Source organism: Molossus molossus, unplaced genomic scaffold (genome assembly GCF_014108415.1).
Source record: "Molossus molossus isolate mMolMol1 unplaced genomic scaffold, mMolMol1.p scaffold_m16_p_4, whole genome shotgun sequence".
NCBI classification, from domain to species: Eukaryota; Metazoa; Chordata; class Mammalia; order Chiroptera; family Molossidae; genus Molossus; species Molossus molossus.
The window spans coordinates 69,447,163-69,467,706 of record NW_023425377.1 but is presented as its reverse complement, the minus strand read 5'-3'; the positions used below and the strand labels follow the sequence as shown (position 1 = coordinate 69,467,706).

The window sequence follows — 20,544 nt, the reverse complement described above, 5'->3', positions numbered from 1 at the left end:
ATTGTTCATGCATATAAGTTCTGTGGTTTATCTCTCCCCCACCACCCTTCTTCTGGGGATTGTCAGTTTGTACCCCACTTCCAAGTCTCTGGGTCTACCCCATTCCTCAGACTGTTATGTTCATTATATTCCACAAATAAGTGAGATCATATGATACTTGTCTTTCTCTATTTGGCTTGTTTCGCTTAGGATGATACTTTCCAGGTCCCTCCATGTCGTCTCAAAGGACAAGAGATCTTTCTTTCTTACAGCTGCGTAGTACTCCATTGTGTATATGTACCACTTGTTTTTTATCCATTCGTCTACTGATGGACACTTGGGCGGTTTCCAGATCTTAGCTATTGTAAATAGTACTGCTACGAACATGAGGGTACATATATTCTTTCTGATTGGTGTTTCAGGCTTCTTAGGGTATATTCCTAGAAGTGGGATCACTGAGTCAAATGGAAGTTCAATTTTTAATTTTTTGAGGTAACACCATATTGTTTTCCATAGTGGCTGCACAAGTCTGCATTCCCACCAGCAATACACTAGAGTCCCCTTTTCTCCACACCCTCGCCAACATTTGTAGTTTGATGATTTGTTGATAGTGGCCATTCTTCCAGGTGTGAGATGATACCTCATTGTTGTTTTAATCTGCATCTCTCTGATGACTAGTGATGTTGAGCATTTCTTCATATGTCTCTTAGCCACTTGTATGTCCTGTTTGGAGAGGTGCTTATTTAGTTCCTCTGCTCATTTTTTAATTGGGTTCTTCGTCTTCCTTTTGTTGAGTTGTATGAGCACTGTATATATATTGTAAATTAACCCCTTACCTGATATATCATTGGCAATTATGCTCTCCCATACAGTGGCTAGCCTTTCCATTTTGATGATTGCATCTTTTGCTGTGCAGAAGCTTTTGAGTTTGATGTAGTCCCATTTGTTCATTTTCTCCTTTGTTTCTATTGCTTAGGTGATGTATCAGTGAAAATTCTGCTGCATATGATATCTGAAATTTTGTTGCCTATGGTTTCTTCTAGGATTTTTATGGATTCATGAGTCACGTTTAAGTCTTTTATCCATTTTGAGTTTATTCTCGTGTAGGGTGTAAGTTGATCATCTAGTTTCAATTTTCTGCAAGTAGCTGTCCAATTTTCCCAACACCATTTATTAAAGAGTCTGTCCTTACTCCACTGTATGCTCTTGCCACCTTTGTCAAATGTTAATTGAGCATATTGCCTTGGGTCCATTGCTGGGTTCTCTGTTCTGTTCCACTGGTCTATATGCCTGTTCTTGTGCCAGTACCAGGCTGTTTTGATTACAGTGGCTTTGTAGTATAACCTGAAATCTGGTAATGTGATCCCACCAACTTTGTTTTTCTTTTTCAAGATTGCTGTGGCTATTCAAGGTATTTTTTGGTTCCATATAAACTTTTGAAGTACTTGTTCTAATTCTGTGAAGTATGCCGTTGGTATTTTGATGGGGATTGCATTGAATCTATTGATTGCTTTGGGTAATAAAGACATTTTAATGATGTTAATTTTTCCAATCCAAGAATAGGGTATGTGCTTCCACTTTTTTTTTATATCTTCCTCTATTTCTTTTCTCTGTAAATAGGTCCTGTAGTTTTCTGCGAATAGGTCCTTTATTTCTTTGGTTAAGTTTAGTCCTAAGTATCTTAATTTATTTTGCCGCAATGGTAACTGGGATTGTTTTCGTAGTTTCTCTTTCTGTGAGTTCATCATTGGTGTATATGAATGCGATCGATTTATTGACGTTAATTTTGTATCCTGCTACTTTTCCAAATTTATTTATTAAGTCTAGTAAATTTTTGATGGAGTCTTTGGGGATTTATACGTATAGTATCATGTCATCTTCAAATAATGACAGTTTCACTTCCTCCTTTCCAATTTGGATCCCCTTTATTTTTTCTTCCTGTCTGATTGCTGTGGCTAAGACTTTCAGTACTATGTTAAATAAGAATGGCGAAAGTGGGCATCCTTGCCTTTTTCCTGTTCTTAAGGGAAATGCTTTTAGTTTTTGCCCATTGAGTATGATGTTGGCTGTAGGTCTTTCATATATGGCCTTTATTATGTCTAGATATGATCCCTCTATTCCCACACTGCTGAGCGTTTTTATCAGAAATGGATGCTGGATTTTGTCGAAGGCTTTTTCGGCATCTATTGATATGATTATGTGGTTTTTATTCTTCATTTTATTTATGTGGTGTATCACGTTTATTGATTTGCGAATATTGTACCAGCCTTGCATCCCTGGGATGAATCCCACTTGGTCATGGTGAATAATTTTTTTGGTGTATTGCTGGATCGCATTTGCTAGTATTTTGTTCAGGATTTTGGTGTCTATGTTCATCAGGGATATTGGCCTGTAGTTTTTTTTTTCTTTGTAGTGTCTTTTTCTGGTTTTGGAATTAGAATTATGCTGGCTTCATAAAACGAGTTTGGAAGTCTTTTTTCGTCTTAAACTTTTTGAAATAGTTTGAGGAGAATGGGCATTAGTTCTTCTTTGAATGTTCGATAAAACTCCCCCGTGAACCCATCTGGGGCTCGGCTTTTGTTTGCTGGGAGAGTCTTGATTACATCTTCTATTTCTTCTGTTGTTATAGGTTTTTTCAAGTTTTCTTTCTCTTCCTGGCCCAGTTTTGGTAGACTATGTGTTTCTAGAAATTTGTCCATTTTGCTTAGATTGTAGAATTTGTTGCCATAGAATTGTTCATAGTAGTTGTTAATGATCTTTTATATTTCTGTGGTGTCAGTTGTTACTTCTCCACTTTCATTTCTGATTTTGTGTATTTGGGTCTATCTCTTTGTTTCTTGGTGAGTCTAGCTAAGGGTGCATCAATCTTGTTTATCTTTTCGAAAAACCAGCTCTGTTTCATTGATTTTTTGAATTGTTTTTTGGACTCCATGTCATTTATTTCTGCTGTGATCTTTACTATTTCCTTCCTTCTACTTGCTCTGGGGTTTTCTTTTTGTTTGCTCTCTAGTTCTTTAAGTTGTGAGGTTAGATAGTCTATTAGAGATTTTTCTTGTTTTTTGAGGTAGGTCTGTAGTGCTATTAACTTCCCTCTCAGAACTGCTTTTGCTGCATCCCATAGATTTTGTGTTGTTGTATCTTCATTTTCATTGGTTTCCAGGAAGTTTTTAATTTCTTCCTTGATCTCCTTGGTAACCCATTCATTGTTTAATATCATGCTATTTAGTTTCCATGTGTTCAAATGTCTTTGCATGTTCTTGTTACAATTTATTTCTAGTTTCATGCCATTGCGATCTGAGAAGATGCTTGATATGATTTTAATCATCTTGAACTTGTAGACTTAGTTTGTGTCCTGACATGTAGTCTATCTTTGAGAATGTCCCATGTGCACTTGAGAAGAATGTGAATTCTGTTGTTTTGGGATGTAATTCTCTGTATATATCTATTAAATTCATTTGGTCTAGTGCTTCATTTAGAGTCTCTGTTTTTTTTTGCTAATTTTTTGTCTAGAGGATCTATCCAGTGATGTCAGCGGGGTGTTGAAGTCCAGTGCTATGATTGTATTGCTGTCAATTTCTCCTTTGAAGTCCTCCAGAAGATTTTTAATATATTTTGGTGCTCCTATATTGGTTGCATATATGTTTATCAAGGTTATATCTTCCTGTTGGATAGATCCTTTCAATATTATGTAGTGGCCTTCTTTGTGTCTAGTTATGGTCTTCATTTTGAAATCTATTTTATCAGATATGAGTATTGCTACCCCAGCTTTTTTTTTTTCTTTCCGTTTGCTTGTAAAATTTTTCCCATCCCTTCACTTTCAACCTATGTGAGTCTTTTGTTGAGAGCTGGGTCTCTTGTAAACAACATATAGATGAGTCATGCTTTCTTATCTAATCAGCTACTCTGTGTCTTTTTATGGGAGCATTCAATCCATTTACATTTAAGGTAATTATTTATATGTACTTATTTAGTGCCATTTTTGTTTAGTGTGGTTATATTTTTCTTCCTATTTCTCCTGCTAATTGTCACAGTCTTTTTAATATTTGTTTCAGTGCTGGTTTGGTGCTAATGTATTCCTTTAGCCTTTTTTTGTCTGGGCAGCTCTTTACTTGTCCTTCTATTTTGAATGATAGCCTTGCTGGGTAGAGCAGTCTTGAATTCATATTCTTGTTTTTCATGACCTTGATTACCTCATGCCATTCTTTTCTGGCCTGGTGTGTTTCTGTTGAAAAGGCTGCTGATAGTCTTATGGGGTTTCCTTTGTAGATAACCTGTTACTTCTCTCTTGCTGCTTTTAGGATTCTCCCTTTGTCTTTAATTTTTGGCATTTTGATGACTATATGTCTTGGTGTGGGCCTGTTTGGGTTTTTGTTACTTGGGGCTCTCTGCTTTTTGAACTTGAATGCCTTCTTTCTTCACCAAATTAGAGAAATTTTCTGTCACTATTTCTTCAAATATATTCTCTAACCATTGCTCTTTTTCTTCTTTTTTGGGGACTCCTATGATGCCAATGTTATTCCGTATCCAGTGTTCCCACATTTCTCTTAAGCTGTTTTCCTGTTTTTAAAATATTTTTTCCTTAGTTTTTCTGATTGGTTGATTTTTTTCTACCCTATCTTCTAATTTATTGATCTGGTCATCAGCTTCCTGTACTCTGCAATTTAGACTTTCCAATGTGTTCTTTATTTCTGATATGTCATTCTTCATTTCTTCTTGCTGGTTTTCAATTTCCAACGGGTTGATTTTCAACATTTCTATGTTTTTACTATGGTGCTCATGTACTTACACATGCTGTTGAGCTTCCTCAAGATCATGGCTCTGAATTCTAGTTCTGTTAACTTGCTTAACTGCACGTCTTTTATCTCCTCTTCGGTATAGGAATCTTATTCTTTCATTTGGCTTTTGTTTCTGTGTTTCACCATTTTGGCTATCACAGTGGGCTTTGGAGCCTGCCTAATTTTCCCTGTGGGTATTGGTGTTCTGCTGTTTGTGGCTTCTTCTCCTGGGTTTGGATGAGGCAGGGAGTACCCACTTTAAACACCACTGTCAATTCTTAACTTTCCTGGTTTGAGTTGCTAGCCCAGAGAATGGTAGTTATCCTCTAGCTTTTTTGCCTGGAGGCTATTAGTAGCAGTCACCTGAAGAACCTTGGTTTCTGAGTTGAATGAAAAACGTCCTCAGGTGCTCAGTGTAAGAGAATTTCCAGAGGGTGGGGCAGATGCTGGTTGATAATGGGCCTCAATGAGCATTTCAGTGGCCGCCGGGTGGGGTTGAATCTCCGAGGGAGGGTCCGCCACCTCTCCCCAGCACCCTGGGGAGGAGTAAAATGACCACAGTCCTGTGTGGCTGCACTCAGCAAAATCTCTGAGCACCCTCCCAATCCCTAGTGTCCCCACACAGTTCCAATCCAGTATGCCATCCCTCTGCTGGAGCCCAAGGTGTGTGGCTGCTGCCAATTAAGCCTCTGTTCGGGCTCTGTGCCATTGAGCCGCCTGGGACTTTAACCTGAGGGTGCTGCAATAGGAGCCATTTAAAAAGCCACAATCTAATTAATGAATCACAATTTTTGATTTTGAGTGTTTAAGCCCTGAATCAAGGGCAGTTTTTCTTCCTCGGGATGATTGTCCCGTTTTCATCTACCATCTGAAAGAATCTTTTAGCACCTTGTTTATGTCTTTGTTCCTCAGACTGTAGATGAAGGGGTTCAGCATGGGTGTGAGCACGGTGTACATCACTGATGCTGTTCCAGTTGAGTGGGTAACAGCAGAGATGAGGTACTCCTCTAGGATTGTGCCATAAAATAAGAAGTGATACATACATGTAGAAAATGCTTTATACTTCCCTTGAGTTGATGACATTCCATGTATGCAGGACACTATTTTAGAGTATGAGTAAAGAATACCAGAGAGGGGAACACCACCCCATAGCACAGTTACTAAATATATTACAGTGTTATTAAGAAAGGTGTCAGAACAGGCAAGTTGGACCACCTGTTTGAGTGCACAGAAGAAGTGTGGGATTCCCAGGTCTATACAGAAGAACAGCCACAACACCATTAAACTATGTAATAAGGAATTCAGGACACTCATGATCCAGCACACCAGAACCAGCAGCCCAGAGAGCCGAGGATTCATGATAACTATATAGTGCAGAGGGTGACAGATGTCCATGAAGCAGTCATAGGCCATTGTGGATAAAAAAATCATCCAGTCCTCCAAAGATCAGGAAAAAATACATCTGGGAAATGCAGCCTTCATAGGTGATGACTTTGCTCTGTGTCTGGATGTTCCACAATATCTTTGGGATGGTGATAGAGATGAAACATATGTCTACCAAGGACAGGTTGGAGAGAGAGAAGTACATGGGTGTGTGGAGGTTGGAGTCTGAGCTGATGGCCAGGATGATGAGCAGGTTTCCCAACACTGTGATCAGGTACATGCAGAGGAAAAGCCCAGATATGAGGGGCTGCAGTTCTGGTTGCTCTGAAAATCCCAAAAGAAGAAATTCTGAAATTGGGGTATAATTGCCTGGTCCCATGTTGTGGAGGTGTCTATAAAGAAAGAAAAAAAAATAGCATGATTAGTTTTTACTTAGATGGCATAGTTGAAATGCTGCAATTATTTTTGCAGTACAGTAACAAAATCTATTTTTTGTACCTATCATCCCTTTTAAGACACCCTCCTCCCCATGACATCTCTGATTTGAAATTCCTGTCCCTCGCAGACATTTTTTTCTAGTGGATGAGGTATTATTTTACCTGGGAGTTCAGGCATCCCTGCTAACAAGGTGATGTGAACAGAGAACTCAAGGAAGACAAAAATGGAGACAGAAGATTATTTGAGGATGTATAGGACAAGAGTCAGTGCAAAAGCCCTGAGATAACACTTGTTTTAGACATCCAAGATGCCAAAAAAAAAAAAAAGTCCAGCATGATGAAATAGAATAGAATCAAGAAGACACAACAGAAAATATTAAAGTGCATCATACATATTGAGGGTACATACATAATCGTTCCATTGTTTCCTTTGTTCACGCATGTGTGTATTTCTATATTCGTGTGTAAAAATGCTGGATATCAATGTAAAAGGTATGTATTATTTTGGGACATAGTTAAAAAAATTTGGAATTCTGTGCAATAAATGTAGGAACAGTTTAAAAGACCAGTTCTTGCTAATGAAGGAATAGTAATAACAGTGAAGAGCCAGCAGAGAGCCAGGTGCAGAGAGAAGAGGCAGCCAGTGTCGGTGCTGAAGTTCCCTCAGACTCAAGAGACCACACATAGACTGGACCTTCACTGCTCTGCTGGCCTCATCACAGCGTCTGCCTCAGCCCCTGATTAATTGTGATTCCTGCACCTATTCCATGTGTATTAGATCACCCTCTTTTTTATATGGCCGAAAATTGGTGAGTCTGGCCCTTCTCTCATTATCTATCTGGCATCTTTCCTTTGTTATTTTTGGCTTTGAGTTTTGATCTCTTTTGTGACACATCTGATGGGATGCACTAACTAGTCCTGGTTCTGTTCCTTGTCAACATGCAAAGTCATCCCTGAATATACATATATTTTTATCCTCACCTGAGGATATTCTCCCCCCTCCATTGATTTCTAGATAGAATGGAAAAGAGAGAGGGAGACGGGGAGAGAGAGAGAGAGAGAGAGAGAGAGAGAGAAATCCATGTGAGAGGGACACATCAATTTTTTGCTTCCTGCAACCCAGGCATGTACTGTTGACCAGGAATCGAACCTTAGACCGACATTCCAACCACTGAGTCAATCCGACCAGGGCACTTCTCAAACATATTTTATAAAATCCTGCTTATGCTACAACTATTGATCCCCTCCCTTCACACATTTATCCCCAAGAATGTGGTGTCAGAGCATACTTATTTCATTGTCATGGGCCCTTTTTGTATAATGTGAGATCACATGAGCAGGGAGCTCATTGAGTTTGTTCACTTATGTGGTTTTATAAATGTGTGCTTTCATGTAGAAAAAATGTTAAGGTGTGGAATATTCATAATATAAAAATGGCAGGGGGCCGGGCTAGAGTGACTCAATTGGTTGAGTGTCATCCAGTGCACTGAAGGGTAACTGGTTGGATTCCCCATCACAGCATGTGCCTGGGTTGCTGGTGCAATCCTGGTTGGGGAGTGTGTGGAGGGTGGCCAGTGGATATTTCTCTTTTTCTTCCTTCCTCTCTCTAAGCATGTCCAAGGGTGAAGATAAAAAAGTGAAAAATAGCCCTGGCCGGTTTGACTCAGTGGAACATCGACCTGTGGTCCAGAGAGACCGGGTTTGGTTCCCACTAAGGGCATGTACCTTGGTTGCAGTTTGTCCTCGGCCCTGATTGGGTTGTGCGGGTGACAACCACTCGATGTGTTCCTTTCACATCAATGTTTCTCTCTCTCTCTCTTCCTGTCTCTTCCTCCCACTCTATCTGAACAAAAAATAAAAAAATGTCCTCAGGTGAGGTTAAAAAAAAAAAGTGAAAAATAATGGAAGGGAAAACAAAACATGGTTAAATATTGTGAAATCAAATAATGATGTTAATAAAATTGTAAAACTAATTTCAAAAGAAAAGGTATAAAATACAATAATTTAATCACATTGGGAAGATGGTGGTGGCAGGACCCGAGGTGAGTGCATGAGTGAGCTAGTGTGTGAGTGAACGTAAAGGTGGACAACCAAACTCGTGCTGTGCAGAGATGCGAAGCAGAAGGTTCCTGTGCTGTGGACGGGGAGCAGCCAGCTATGGTGGTAAGCAGCTCTTCAGGGCATTTCTCCCTGTGCCAGGGGAGGTCTTGACATTTTGGAAGATCCTGGGTTTTCCCTGAGAGGAGACAGTGGGAGCGGCTAGGGCCCAGCAACCTGAGCCCACCAGTGCACCTGGCACCATTGAACCAGTGGACACCCTGTGTCAACACAGACCAGTGCACAGTAGCTGAGCTATCAAGGTGCATGTTGTGGAAATCGCAAACGGCTGGGAGCCTAGAACCATCCCCTACAGTAGCAGGCTGATAGGAGTCAAGATATACCCCAGCAATAGAGGTTGGGAAGCAGACATCCATCTCCAGGCAACAGAAGCACAGACCTGCAGCTGAGACTCATACCCCAAATCTAGAGCAAAGGCTGAGCAGGAGCTGAGCCTCACCAGGCAGCAGCACTCCCCAGTGGCAGGACCTGGGGCTCTTTTGGGGCCTGTGCAACAAAATTGCCCACAGAACAGTGGGGAGGCAGGACTCCATAGGGGCCTGTGTGACCCAGTGGCCCACAAGAGTGGTGGGAAGCTGGGGATCCAGAGGGACCTGTGTGCCCAGTGGCCCACAAAAATAGTAGGAAGCTAGTGCTCTAGTGGGACCTGTGTGACCCAGCAGCTCACAAGAATGGTGGGGAGCTGGGCCTCGAGAAGGGCCTGTGTTATCCAGCTCCCCACAGGAGCTGCGGAAAGCTGAGGCTCTAGAGAGGTCTGTGTGCCCCAGCTGCCCACAAGACAGGCTTGGAGCCGGGTCTCCAGAAGGAACTGTGCAATCCAGCTCTCCACTGGATCAGCGAGAAGCGAGGGTTCCAACGGGGCCTGTACAATGAAGCTGTTCACAAGATCGGCAAGTTGCCAGGGATCCAGTGGGGCCTGTGTGACATAGCTGCCCATGGGACCAGCACGGAGTGGGTTCAAAAGGGGCCTGTGTGACCTAGCTGCCCACAGTGCAGGCAGAGAGTGTTGCTCCAGCAGGGCCTGAGCAATACAGCTACAGGTGGACCCAGCAACCAGCTGGGAACACAGCTCCAGAGGGGCCCATGTGATCCAGCAGCAGCACCTACCAGGACACACCAATACCAGCCCCCAGTAGTCAGTCCTCCAGGATCCACAGCAGGAAAGAGGCCACATGTTACAGAACAGTCTGGGAGGCACAGTAGCCTTTTTTGATATACAGTGAGCTGCCTACACATCTAAACATCCCTCACCAGGTCTAGAGCTATCAGATGTCTAAAATGGGGAGACAAAGAAACAGCACCCAAAAGAAAGAGAGGAATCACCAGAGAAGGAACTACAGGAAATGGAAGAAAGTAACTTGTCAGATAAAGAATTCAAAGCAATGATTTTAAGGGTGCTCAAACAATTTGGTGAGAACTACAAACAACATAATAAAAATTATGAAGAACTCACTGAAAATGACTTCAGCTTAAAAAAAGAGGTAGAAGCCCTGGCCTGTTTGACTCAGTGGTTGGAGCATTGGCCTGCGGACCAGAGAGTTCCAGGTTTGATTCCTGCTAAGAGCACGTAACAAACAAACAAACAAACAAACAAACAAACAAACAAAAAAGAGGTAGAAGCTATGCATAAAGAGGTAGAAGCTTTGCATAAAAAACAAGAAGAAATAAAGAATGACATAGCTGATATGAAAAATACCTTAGAAGGGTTCAATAGTAGATTAGAAGAAGCTGAGGACCGAATCAGCAACTTACAAGACAAGGTAAAGAAAAACACACAAATAAAGCAGCAAATGGAAAAAAAGTTTAAAAAGCAGGAGGAGAGTTTAAGGGAGTTATGGAACAATACAAAACATAACATTTGTATTATAGGGGTACTGGAAGGAGAAGAATCAGAGAAAGGAATAGAGAGCCTGTTTGAAGAAATAATGTCAGAAAACTTTCCTAAACTGGTGAAGGAAAAAGTCGCACAAGTTCAGGAAACACAGAAAGTCCCAAGCAAGATGAACCCGAGAAGACCCACAGCTAGACATATCATAATACAAATGGCAAACATTAAAGACAAAAAAAGAATCTTCTTTGCTTTTTTTTTTTGGTACGTGCCCCTAGCGGGAACCAAACCTAGGACTCTCTGGTCCAAAGGCTGACACTCCAACCGCTGAGCCAAACCAGCCAGGGCCAAAAAAGGAATCTTAAAGGAAGCAAGAGAGAGACAGAAAGTTACCTACAAGGGAGCTCCCATTACACTGTCAGCTGACTTCTCATTAGAAATGCTGCAGGCCAGAAGGGAGTGGTATGAAGTATACAAAGTAATGCAGGGCAAGGGTCTGAATCCAAGACTACTCTATTCAGCAAGGCTATCATTAAAAAAAAAGAAGAAATAAAAAGCTTTATGGATTAAAAAAGCTAAAGGAATTTACCACCTCCAAACAAGCACTGCAAGGAATGCTAAAGGGGCTGATGTAAGAAGAAGAAGAATGAGAGAGAGAGAGAGAGAGAGAGAGAGAGAGAGAAACACAGGCATAAAATTAAAATGGCAACTAATAACTATCTATCAATAATTACCTTAAATGTAAATGGCTTAAATACTCCAACCAAAAACAAATGGAAAGCAAAAAAAAGCTGAGGTAGCAATATTCGTATCTGATAAAGTAGACTTCAAAATGCAGACCACAACTGGAGACAAAGAAGGCCACTACATGATATTGAAAGGATCTATCCAATAGAAAGATATAACCTTAGTAAACATATATGCACCCAACATTGGAGCACCAACATATACTAAAAAACATTGGAGGACTTCAAAGAAAAAATAAACAGCAATACAATCATACCAGGGGACTTCAATACCCCTCTGACATCACTGGATAGATCTTCTAGACATAAACTTACCAAGGAAACACAGACTCTAAATTAAGTGCTAGAACAAATGGATTTATAGATATCTACAGAAAATTATACCCCAAAACTGCAGAATTCACATTCTTCTCAAGGACACATGGGACATTCTCAAAGGCAGACCACATGTTAGGACACAAACTAAGTCTCTACAAGTTCAAGAATATTAAAAGCATATCAAGCATCTTTTCAGATCACAATGGCATGAAACTAGAAATCAACTGCAATAAGAACATGCAGAGACATTTGAACACATGGAGGCTAAATAGCATGTTATTGAATAATGAATGGGTTACCATGGATATCAAGAAAGAAATTAAAAACTTCCTGGAAACCTATGAAAATGAACACACAACAACACAAAATCTATGGGATGCAGTGAAAGCAGTTCAGAGAGGGAAGTTCATAGCACTACAGGCCTAACTCGAAAAGCAAGAAAAATTTCTAATAGACTATCTAACATCACAACTTAAACAACTAGAATGCAAACAGAAAGAAAACCCCAGAGCAAGTAGAAGGAAGGAAATAGTAAACATCATAGCAGAAATAAATGACATGGAGACCAAAAAAACAATTCAAAGGATCAATGAAACAAGGAATTGGTTCTTTGAAAAGATAAACAAGATTGATGTACCATTAGCTAGACTCACCAAGAAACAAAGAGAGAGAACCCAAATACACAAAATCAGAAATGAAAAAGGAAAAATAATAACTGATACCACAGAAATACAACGAATTGTTAACAAATATTATGGACAATTATACAGCAACATAATTCGACAATCTAAGCAAAATAGACAAATTTCTAGAAACACAGTCTCCCAAAACTGGCCCGAGAAGAGATAGAAAACTTGACAGACCAATAACAACGAAGGAAATTGAAGATGTAATCAAGACTCTCCCAGCAAACAAAAGCCCAGGGCTGGATGGCTTCATGGGGGAATTTTACCAAACATTCAAAGACAAACTAATAGCCATTCTCCTCAAAATATTTCAAAAAATTCAAGATGAAAGAAGACTTCCAAACTCATTTTATAAGGCCAGCATAATGCTAATTCCCAAACCAAAAAAAGACACTACAAAGAAAGAAAACTACAGACCAGTATCCCTGATGAACATAGATGCCCAAATCCTGAACAAAATACTGGAGAATTGAATTCAGCAGTACATCAAAAAAATTATTCACCATGACCAAGTGGGATTCATCCCAAGGATGCAAGGCTGGTTGGTACAATATTCGCAAATCAATAAACGTGATATACTACATAAATAAAATGAAGAATAAAAACCACATAATCATATCAATAGATGCCGAAAAAGCCTTCGACAAAATCCAGCACCCATTTCTGATAAAAACACTCAGCAATCTGGGACTAGAGGGATCATATCTAGACATAATAAAGGCCATATATGAAAGACCTACAGCCAACATCATACTCAATAGGCAAAAACTAAAAGCATTTCCATTAAGAACAGGAACAAGACAAGGATGCCCATTTTCGCCACTCTTATGTAACATAGTACTGGAAGTCTTAGCCACAGCAATAGACAGAAAGAAAAAATAAAAGGGATCCAAATTGGAAAGGAGGAAGTGAAACTTTCATTATTCATAGATGACATGATACTATACGTAAAAAACCCCAAAGAGAGGAGGAAAAAATGGCGGTGGAGTGAATGGAAGCTACACAGACCGTCTCCCAGGACCACACTGGAATTACAATGAAAATAAAGACAAATCATCAGGAAAAAGCAACAGAAAAGCAGCTTGGAAGACCACATAACCAGGGACACTGACTCAATTCTGGTAGGCTTGCAGAGACGCTAGAGGGGGGCTGGGAGCCCACAGTAGGCAGCAGCCTTAGCTGGGAGCAGTGGCCCTGGTGGTGGTTTTAGCTGGGAGTCCACAGACAGCAGCGGCCTTGACTGTGATCAGCGGTCTTTCCTGGGAGCCCACAGATAGCAGCAGCCTTGGCTGTGAGCAGAGGCCTTAGGTGTGAGCAGGGGCCTGAGCTGAAAGCAGTGGCTAGAGCTGGGAGTGGTGCCCTGGGGTTAAAGTCCCAAGCAGCTCCACAGCGCAGAGCTGGGACAGAGGCTGAAATAGCCACAGCCACTCACCTTTGGCTCCGGCAGAGGGAGGGCAGACTGTAATGGAATTGTGTGGGGACACTCAGCATCTGGAGGGTGCTCAGAGCTTTAGCTGAGTTGCAGCCACACAGGACAGGTAATGATCTTACTACTTTCCAGGGCTCTGGGGAAAGGTGGCAGTCCCTCCCTCAAAGATTCAACCCCACCCAGTGGCCATTTAAATGCAAATTAAGGCCCATTATCAACCAGCATCTGCCCCAACCTCAGGATATCCCCTTACTCTCAGCACCTGAGGGAGTTTTTCATTTAACTCAGCAGCCAAGGCTCTTCAAATAATCGCTACTGATAGCCTCCAGGCAAAAAGCTAGAGGATAACTGTACCACTCCTGGGTTAGTAACTCTAACCAGGAAAATAAGACTTGACTGTGGTGTTTAACATGGGTCCTCCCTTCCTCATCAAACCCAGGAGAGGGAGCCAAAAACAGCAGAACACCAACACCCACAGAAAAAGATTGGTAGGCTCCAAAGCCCACTGTGATAACCAAAATGGGGAAAAACAGAAACAAAAGCCAAATGAAAGAACAAGATTCCTATACCGAAGAGGAGATAAATGAGGTGCAGTTAAGCAAGTTAATAGAACTAGAATTCAGAGCCATGATATTGAGGAAGCTCAACAGCATGTGTAAGTACATGAGCACCATGAGTAAAGACATAGAAAAGTTGAAAATCAACCCGTTGGAAATTGAAAACCAGCAAGAAGAAATGAAGAATGACATATCAGAAATAAAGAACACATTGGAAAGTCTAAATAGCAGAGTACAGGAAGCTGACAACCTGATCAGTGAATTAGAAGATAGGGTAGAAAAAAATAAACCAATCAAAAAACCTAAGGGAAAAAGTAATTAAAAAACAGGAAAACAGCTTAAGAGAACTGTGGGACAACTGGAAATGTAATAACATTGGCATCATAGGGGTCCCCAAACAAGAAGAAAATGAGCAAGATTAGAGAATATATTTGAAGAAATAGTGAGAGAAAACTTCCCTAATTTGGTGAAGGAAAAAGGCATTCAAGTTCAAAAAGCACAAAGAGCCCCAAGTAAGAAGAACCCAAACAGGCCCACAACAAGACACATAGTAATCAAAGGGCAAAAATTAAAGACAAAGAGATAATCCTAAAGGCAGCAAGAGAAAAGCAACAGGTTATCTACAAAGGAAACCACATAAGGCTCTAAGCTGACTTCTGAACAGAAACACTACAGGCTAGAAAAGAATGGCATGAGGTGATCAAGGTCATGAAAAACAAGGATCTGAATTCAAGACTACTCTACCCAGCAAGGCTATCATTCAAAATAGAAGGTCAAATAAAGAGCTCCCCCGCCCCCCCCCCCCCCCACACACAAAGGCTAAAGGAATACATTAGCACCAAACCAGCACTGAAAGAAATGTTAAAAGGACCGTGGTAATAAGCAGGAGAAATAGGAAGAAAAATAGAACCACACTAAACAAAAATGGCAATAAATAAGTATATATAAATAATCACCTTAAATGTAAATGGATTGAATGCTCCCATAAAAAGACACAAAGTAGCTGATTGGATAAGAAAGCATGACTCATCTATATGTTGTTTACAAGAGACCCACCTCACAATAAAAGACTCACATAGATTGAAAGTGGAGGTATGGAAAAAATCTTCCAAGCAAACAGAAAGGAAAAAAAAAGCTGAGGTAGTAATACTCATATCTGATGAAATAGATTTCAAAATGAAGTCCATAACTAGAGACAAAGAAGGTCACTACATAATATTGAAAATATCTATCCAATAGCTAGCTATAACCTTGGTACACATAAATGAACCAATATAGGAGCACCAAAATATATTAAAAATCTTCTGGAGGGCTTCAAAGAAGAAACCGATAGCAATACAATCATAGCACTGGACTTCAACACCCCGGTGACATCATTGGATAGATCCTCTAGACAAAAAATTAGCAAGGAAACAGAGACTCTAAATAAAGAACTAGAGCAACTGGATTTAATAGCTACCTACAGAGAATTACACACCAATACTACAGGATTCACATTCTTCTCAAGTGCACATGGGACATTCTCAAAGATAGATCACATGTTAGGATACAAACTAAGTCTCTACAAGTTCAAGAGATTGAAATTATGTCAAGCACCTTCTCAGATCACAATGGCATGAAACTAGAAATCAACTGCAACAAGAACATGCAAAGACATTTGAACACATGGAAGCTAAATAGCATGATATTAAACAATGAATGGGTTACCAAGGAGATCAAGGAAGAAATTAAAAACCTCCTGGAAACCAATGAAAATGAATACACAACAACACAAAATCTATGGGATGCAGTGAAAGCAGTTCTGAGAGGGAAGTTCATAGCACTACAGACCTACCTCAAGAAACAAGAAAAATCTCTAATAGACTATATAACCGCACAACTTAAAGAACTAGAGAACAAACAAAAAGAAAACCCCAGAGCAAGTAGAAGGAAGGAAATAGTAAAGATCAGAGCAGAAATTAATGACATAGAGTAAAAAAAAAACAATTCAAAGGTCAATGAAACAAAGAGCTGGTTTTTGAAAAGATTAAAAAGATTTATGGACCATTAGCTAGACTCACCAAGAAACAAAGAAAGAAAACCCAAATACACAAAATCAGAAATGAAAGAGGAGAAGTAACAACTGGCACCACAGATATACAAAAGATCGTTAACAACTACTATGAACAATTATATGGCAACAAATTCGACAATCTAAGCAAAATGGACAAATTTCTAGAAACACATAGTTTTCCAAAATGGGACCAGGAAGAGATAGAAAACATGAACAAACCACTAACAACAGAAGAAATTGAAGATGGAATTAAGACTCTCCCAGCAAACAAAAGCCCAGACCCGGATGGCTTCACAGGAGAGTTTTACCGAACATTCAAAGAAGAACTTAGACACATTCTCCTCAAACTATTTTAAAAAATTCAAGAGGAAGGAAGACTTCCAAACTCGTTTTATGAAGTCAGCATAATTCTATTTCCAAAACCAGAAAAAGACACTAGAAAGACAGAAAACTACAGGCCAATAATTCTATTTCCAAAACCAGAAAAAGACACTAGAAAGACAGAAAACTACAGGCCAATATCCCTGATGAACATAGATGCCAAAATCCTGAACAAAATACTAGCAAATCCGATCCAGCAATACACCAAAAAAATTATTCACCATGACCAAGTGGGATTCATCCCAGGGATGCAAGGCTGGTACAATAGTAGCAAATCAATAAATGTGATACAGCACATAAATAAAATGAGGAATAAAAACCAAATGATCATATCAATAGATGCCGAAAAAGCCTTTTCAAAATCCAGCATGTATTTCTGATAAAAACTCTCAGCAATGTGGGAATAGAGAGATCATATCTCGACCTAATAAAGGGCCTTATATGAAAGACCTACAGTCAACATCATACTCATTGGGCAATAACTAAAAGCATTTCCCTTAAGAACAGGAACTAGTTAAGGACGCCCAATTTTACCACTCTTATTTAACATAGTACTGGAAGTCTTAGACACAGCAATCAGACAGAAAGAAAAGATAAAAGGGATCTAAATTGGAAAGGAGGAAGTGAAACTGTCATTATTTGCAGATGACATGATACTATACATAGAAAACCCCAAAGACGGCATTGAAAATTTACTAGACTCAATAAAATAGTTTGGCAGAGTAGCAGACTACAAAATTAACGTCAAGAAATCGATGGCATTCTTATACACCAATGATGAACTCACAGAAAGATAAACTAAGGAAACAATCTCATTTACCATTGCAGCAAGGAAATTAAGATACCTAGGAATAAACTTAACCAAAGAAATAAAGGACCTATTCGCAGAAAACTACAGGTCATTGAAAAAAGAAACAGAGGAAGATATAAAAAAGTGGAAGCACATACCCTGTTCATGGATCGGAAGAATTAACATTATCAAAATATCCATAACTCAAAGCAATCTATAGATTCAATGCAATCCCCATCAAAATACTAAGGACATAATTCACAGAACTAGAACAAATACTTCAAAAGTTCATATGGAACCAAAAATGACATCAAATAGCCACAGCAATCTTGAAAAAGAGTACAAAGTTGGAGGGATCACATTACCAGATTTCAGGTTGTACTACAAAGCCACTGTAATGAAAACAGCCTGGTACTGGCACAAGAACAAGCATATAGACCAGTGGAACAGAACAGAGAACCCAGCAATAAACCCAAGGCAATATACTCAATTAATATTTGACAAAGGTGGCATGAGCATACAACTGGAGTAAGGAAAGCCTCTTTAATAAACGGTGTTGGGAAAATTGGACAGCTATATGCAGAAAAATGAAACTAGACCATCAACTTAAACCCTACACAAGAATAAACTCAAAAGGGATAAAAGACTTCAATGTGACTCATGAATCCATAAAAATCCTAGAAGAAACTGTAGGCAACAAAATTTCAGACATCATACACAGCAGAATTTTCACTGATACACCCCCTAATGCAACAGAAACAAAGGAGAAAATGAAGACATGGGACTACATCAAAATCAAAAGCTTCCACACAGCGAAAGATGCAATCATCAAAACGAAAAGGCTACCCACTATATGGGAGAGCATAATTGCCAATGATATATAAGATAAGAGGTTAATTTCCAATATATATAGAGTGCTCACACAACTCAACAAAAGGAAGACAAAGAACCCAATTAAATAATGGGCAGAGCAACTAAATAGACACATCTCCAAACAGGACATACAAATGGCTAAGAGACATAAAGAAATGTTCAACCTCACTAATCATCAGAGAGATGCAAATTAAAACAACAATGAGGTATCATCTCACACCTCTGAGAATGGCCGCCATCAACCAATCATCAAATAACAAGTGTTGGTGAGGGTGTTGAGAAAAGGGGACTCTAGTACACTGCTGGTGAGAATGCAGACTTGTGCAGCCACTATGGAAAACAATATGGTGTTAGCTCAAAAAATTAAAAATTGAACTTCCATTTCACCCAGTGATCCCACTTCCAGGAATATACCCTAAGAAGCCTGAAACACCAATCAGAAAGAATATATGTACTCCCATGTTTGTAGCAGCACTATTTACAATAGCTAAGATCTGGAAACAGCCCAAGTGTCCATCAGTAGACGAATGGATAAAAAAGCTGTGGTACATATACACAGTGGAGTACTATGCAGCTTTAAGAAAGAAAGATCTCTTATCCTTTGAGATGACATGGAGGGAACCGGAAAGTATTATCTTAAGCAAAATAAGCCAGAGAAAGACAAGTATCATATGATCTCACTTATTTGTGGAATATAATGAACATAACAGACTGAGGAATGGGATAGTACCAGAGACATGTAAGTGGGGTACAGACTCACAATCCCCAGAAGAGGGGTTGGTGGGGGATAGATAAACCACAGAACTTATATGCATGTATGCATGAACAATGGACATGGACCACAAAGTTGGGGACCAGGCAGGGAGGGTTGCGGAGGGGGGAATCATTGAGGGAAATAGGAGAAACATCTGTAACAAAAATAAATGAATTAATTAAAAACAAAACAAAACGCCATAAAAAATTTAGTAGACTTAATAAATGAATTTATAAAAGTAGCAGGATACAAAATTAACGTCAAGAAATTGATGGCATTTTTATAAACCAATGATGAACTCACAGAAAGAGAAACTAAAAAAAACAATCCCATTTACCATCACAGGAAAAAAATTAATATACCTAGAAATAAACTTAACCAAAGAAATAAAGAACCTATTTGCAGAAAACTACAGGTCATTGAAAAAAGAAATAGAGGACGATATAAGAAAGTGAAAGCATATATCTTGTTCATGGATTGGAGAATCAACATCATTAAAATGTCCATACTACCCAAAGCAATCTATAGATTCAATGCAATCCCCATCAAAATACCAATGACATACTTTACATAAATAGAACAAATATATGAAAAATTCATATGGATCCAAAAAAGACCTCAAATAGCCACAGCAATCTTGAAAAAGAACAAAGTTGGGAGATTCCAAAATGGCGGTGGCATGAATGGAAGCAACACAGACCATTTCGGAGGACCAAACTGGAATTATAATGAAAATTAAGACAAATCGTCAAGATAAAGCAACAGACAAGCAGCTTGGTGTACCATATAACAGGGACAATGATCGATACTGGTAGGATTGCAAAGGTGCGAGAGGGGGGCTGGGAGCCCACAGACAGCAGCGGCCTTAGCTGTGAGCAGCGCCCTCGGGTTAAACTCCCAAGCGGCTCCACAGTGCAGAGTTGGGACAGAGGCTAATATAGGCACAACCACTTACCTTGGGTTTTGGCAGAGGGAGGGCGGACTGGACTGGAATTATGTGGGGACACTTGAATTTGTAGGGCACTCAGAGCTTTTGCTGAGTTACAGCCACACAGGACAGTGGTCATATTACTCCTTCCCAGGGTCTGGGGATTCAACCTCGAAGATTCAACCTCACCCGGTGGCCATTGAAATGCAAATTGAGGCCCATTAACAACCAGCATCTGCTTCACCCTTGGGAAATCACCTTAGGCTGAACACCTGAGGGAGTTTTTCATTCAACTGAGAACACAAGGCTCTACAAGTAACCTCTACTGAGAGCCTCCAGGCAAAAAGCTAGAGGATAAATGTACCATTCCTGGGCTAGCAACACTAACCAGGAAAGTAAGACTTGACAGTGGTGTTTAATGTGGGTCCTTCCTTCCTTATCCAAATCCAGGAGAGGGAGCCACAAACAGCAGAACACCAATACCCACAGGAAAAATTTGGTAGGCTCCA

General features: G+C 39.9%; 1 protein-coding gene across 1 annotated transcript; it reads right to left on the bottom strand.

The window, feature by feature from the left end:
* Positions 1–5,615: 5,615 nt before the first annotated feature.
* Positions 5,616–6,516, bottom strand: LOC118643838 (olfactory receptor 7A5-like). The gene is given in 2 exon segments (XM_036282204.1): positions 5,616–6,177; positions 6,179–6,516. Coding segments are annotated over 2 exon segments (900 nt in total).
* Between the last annotated feature and the right edge of the window lie 14,028 nt (positions 6,517–20,544).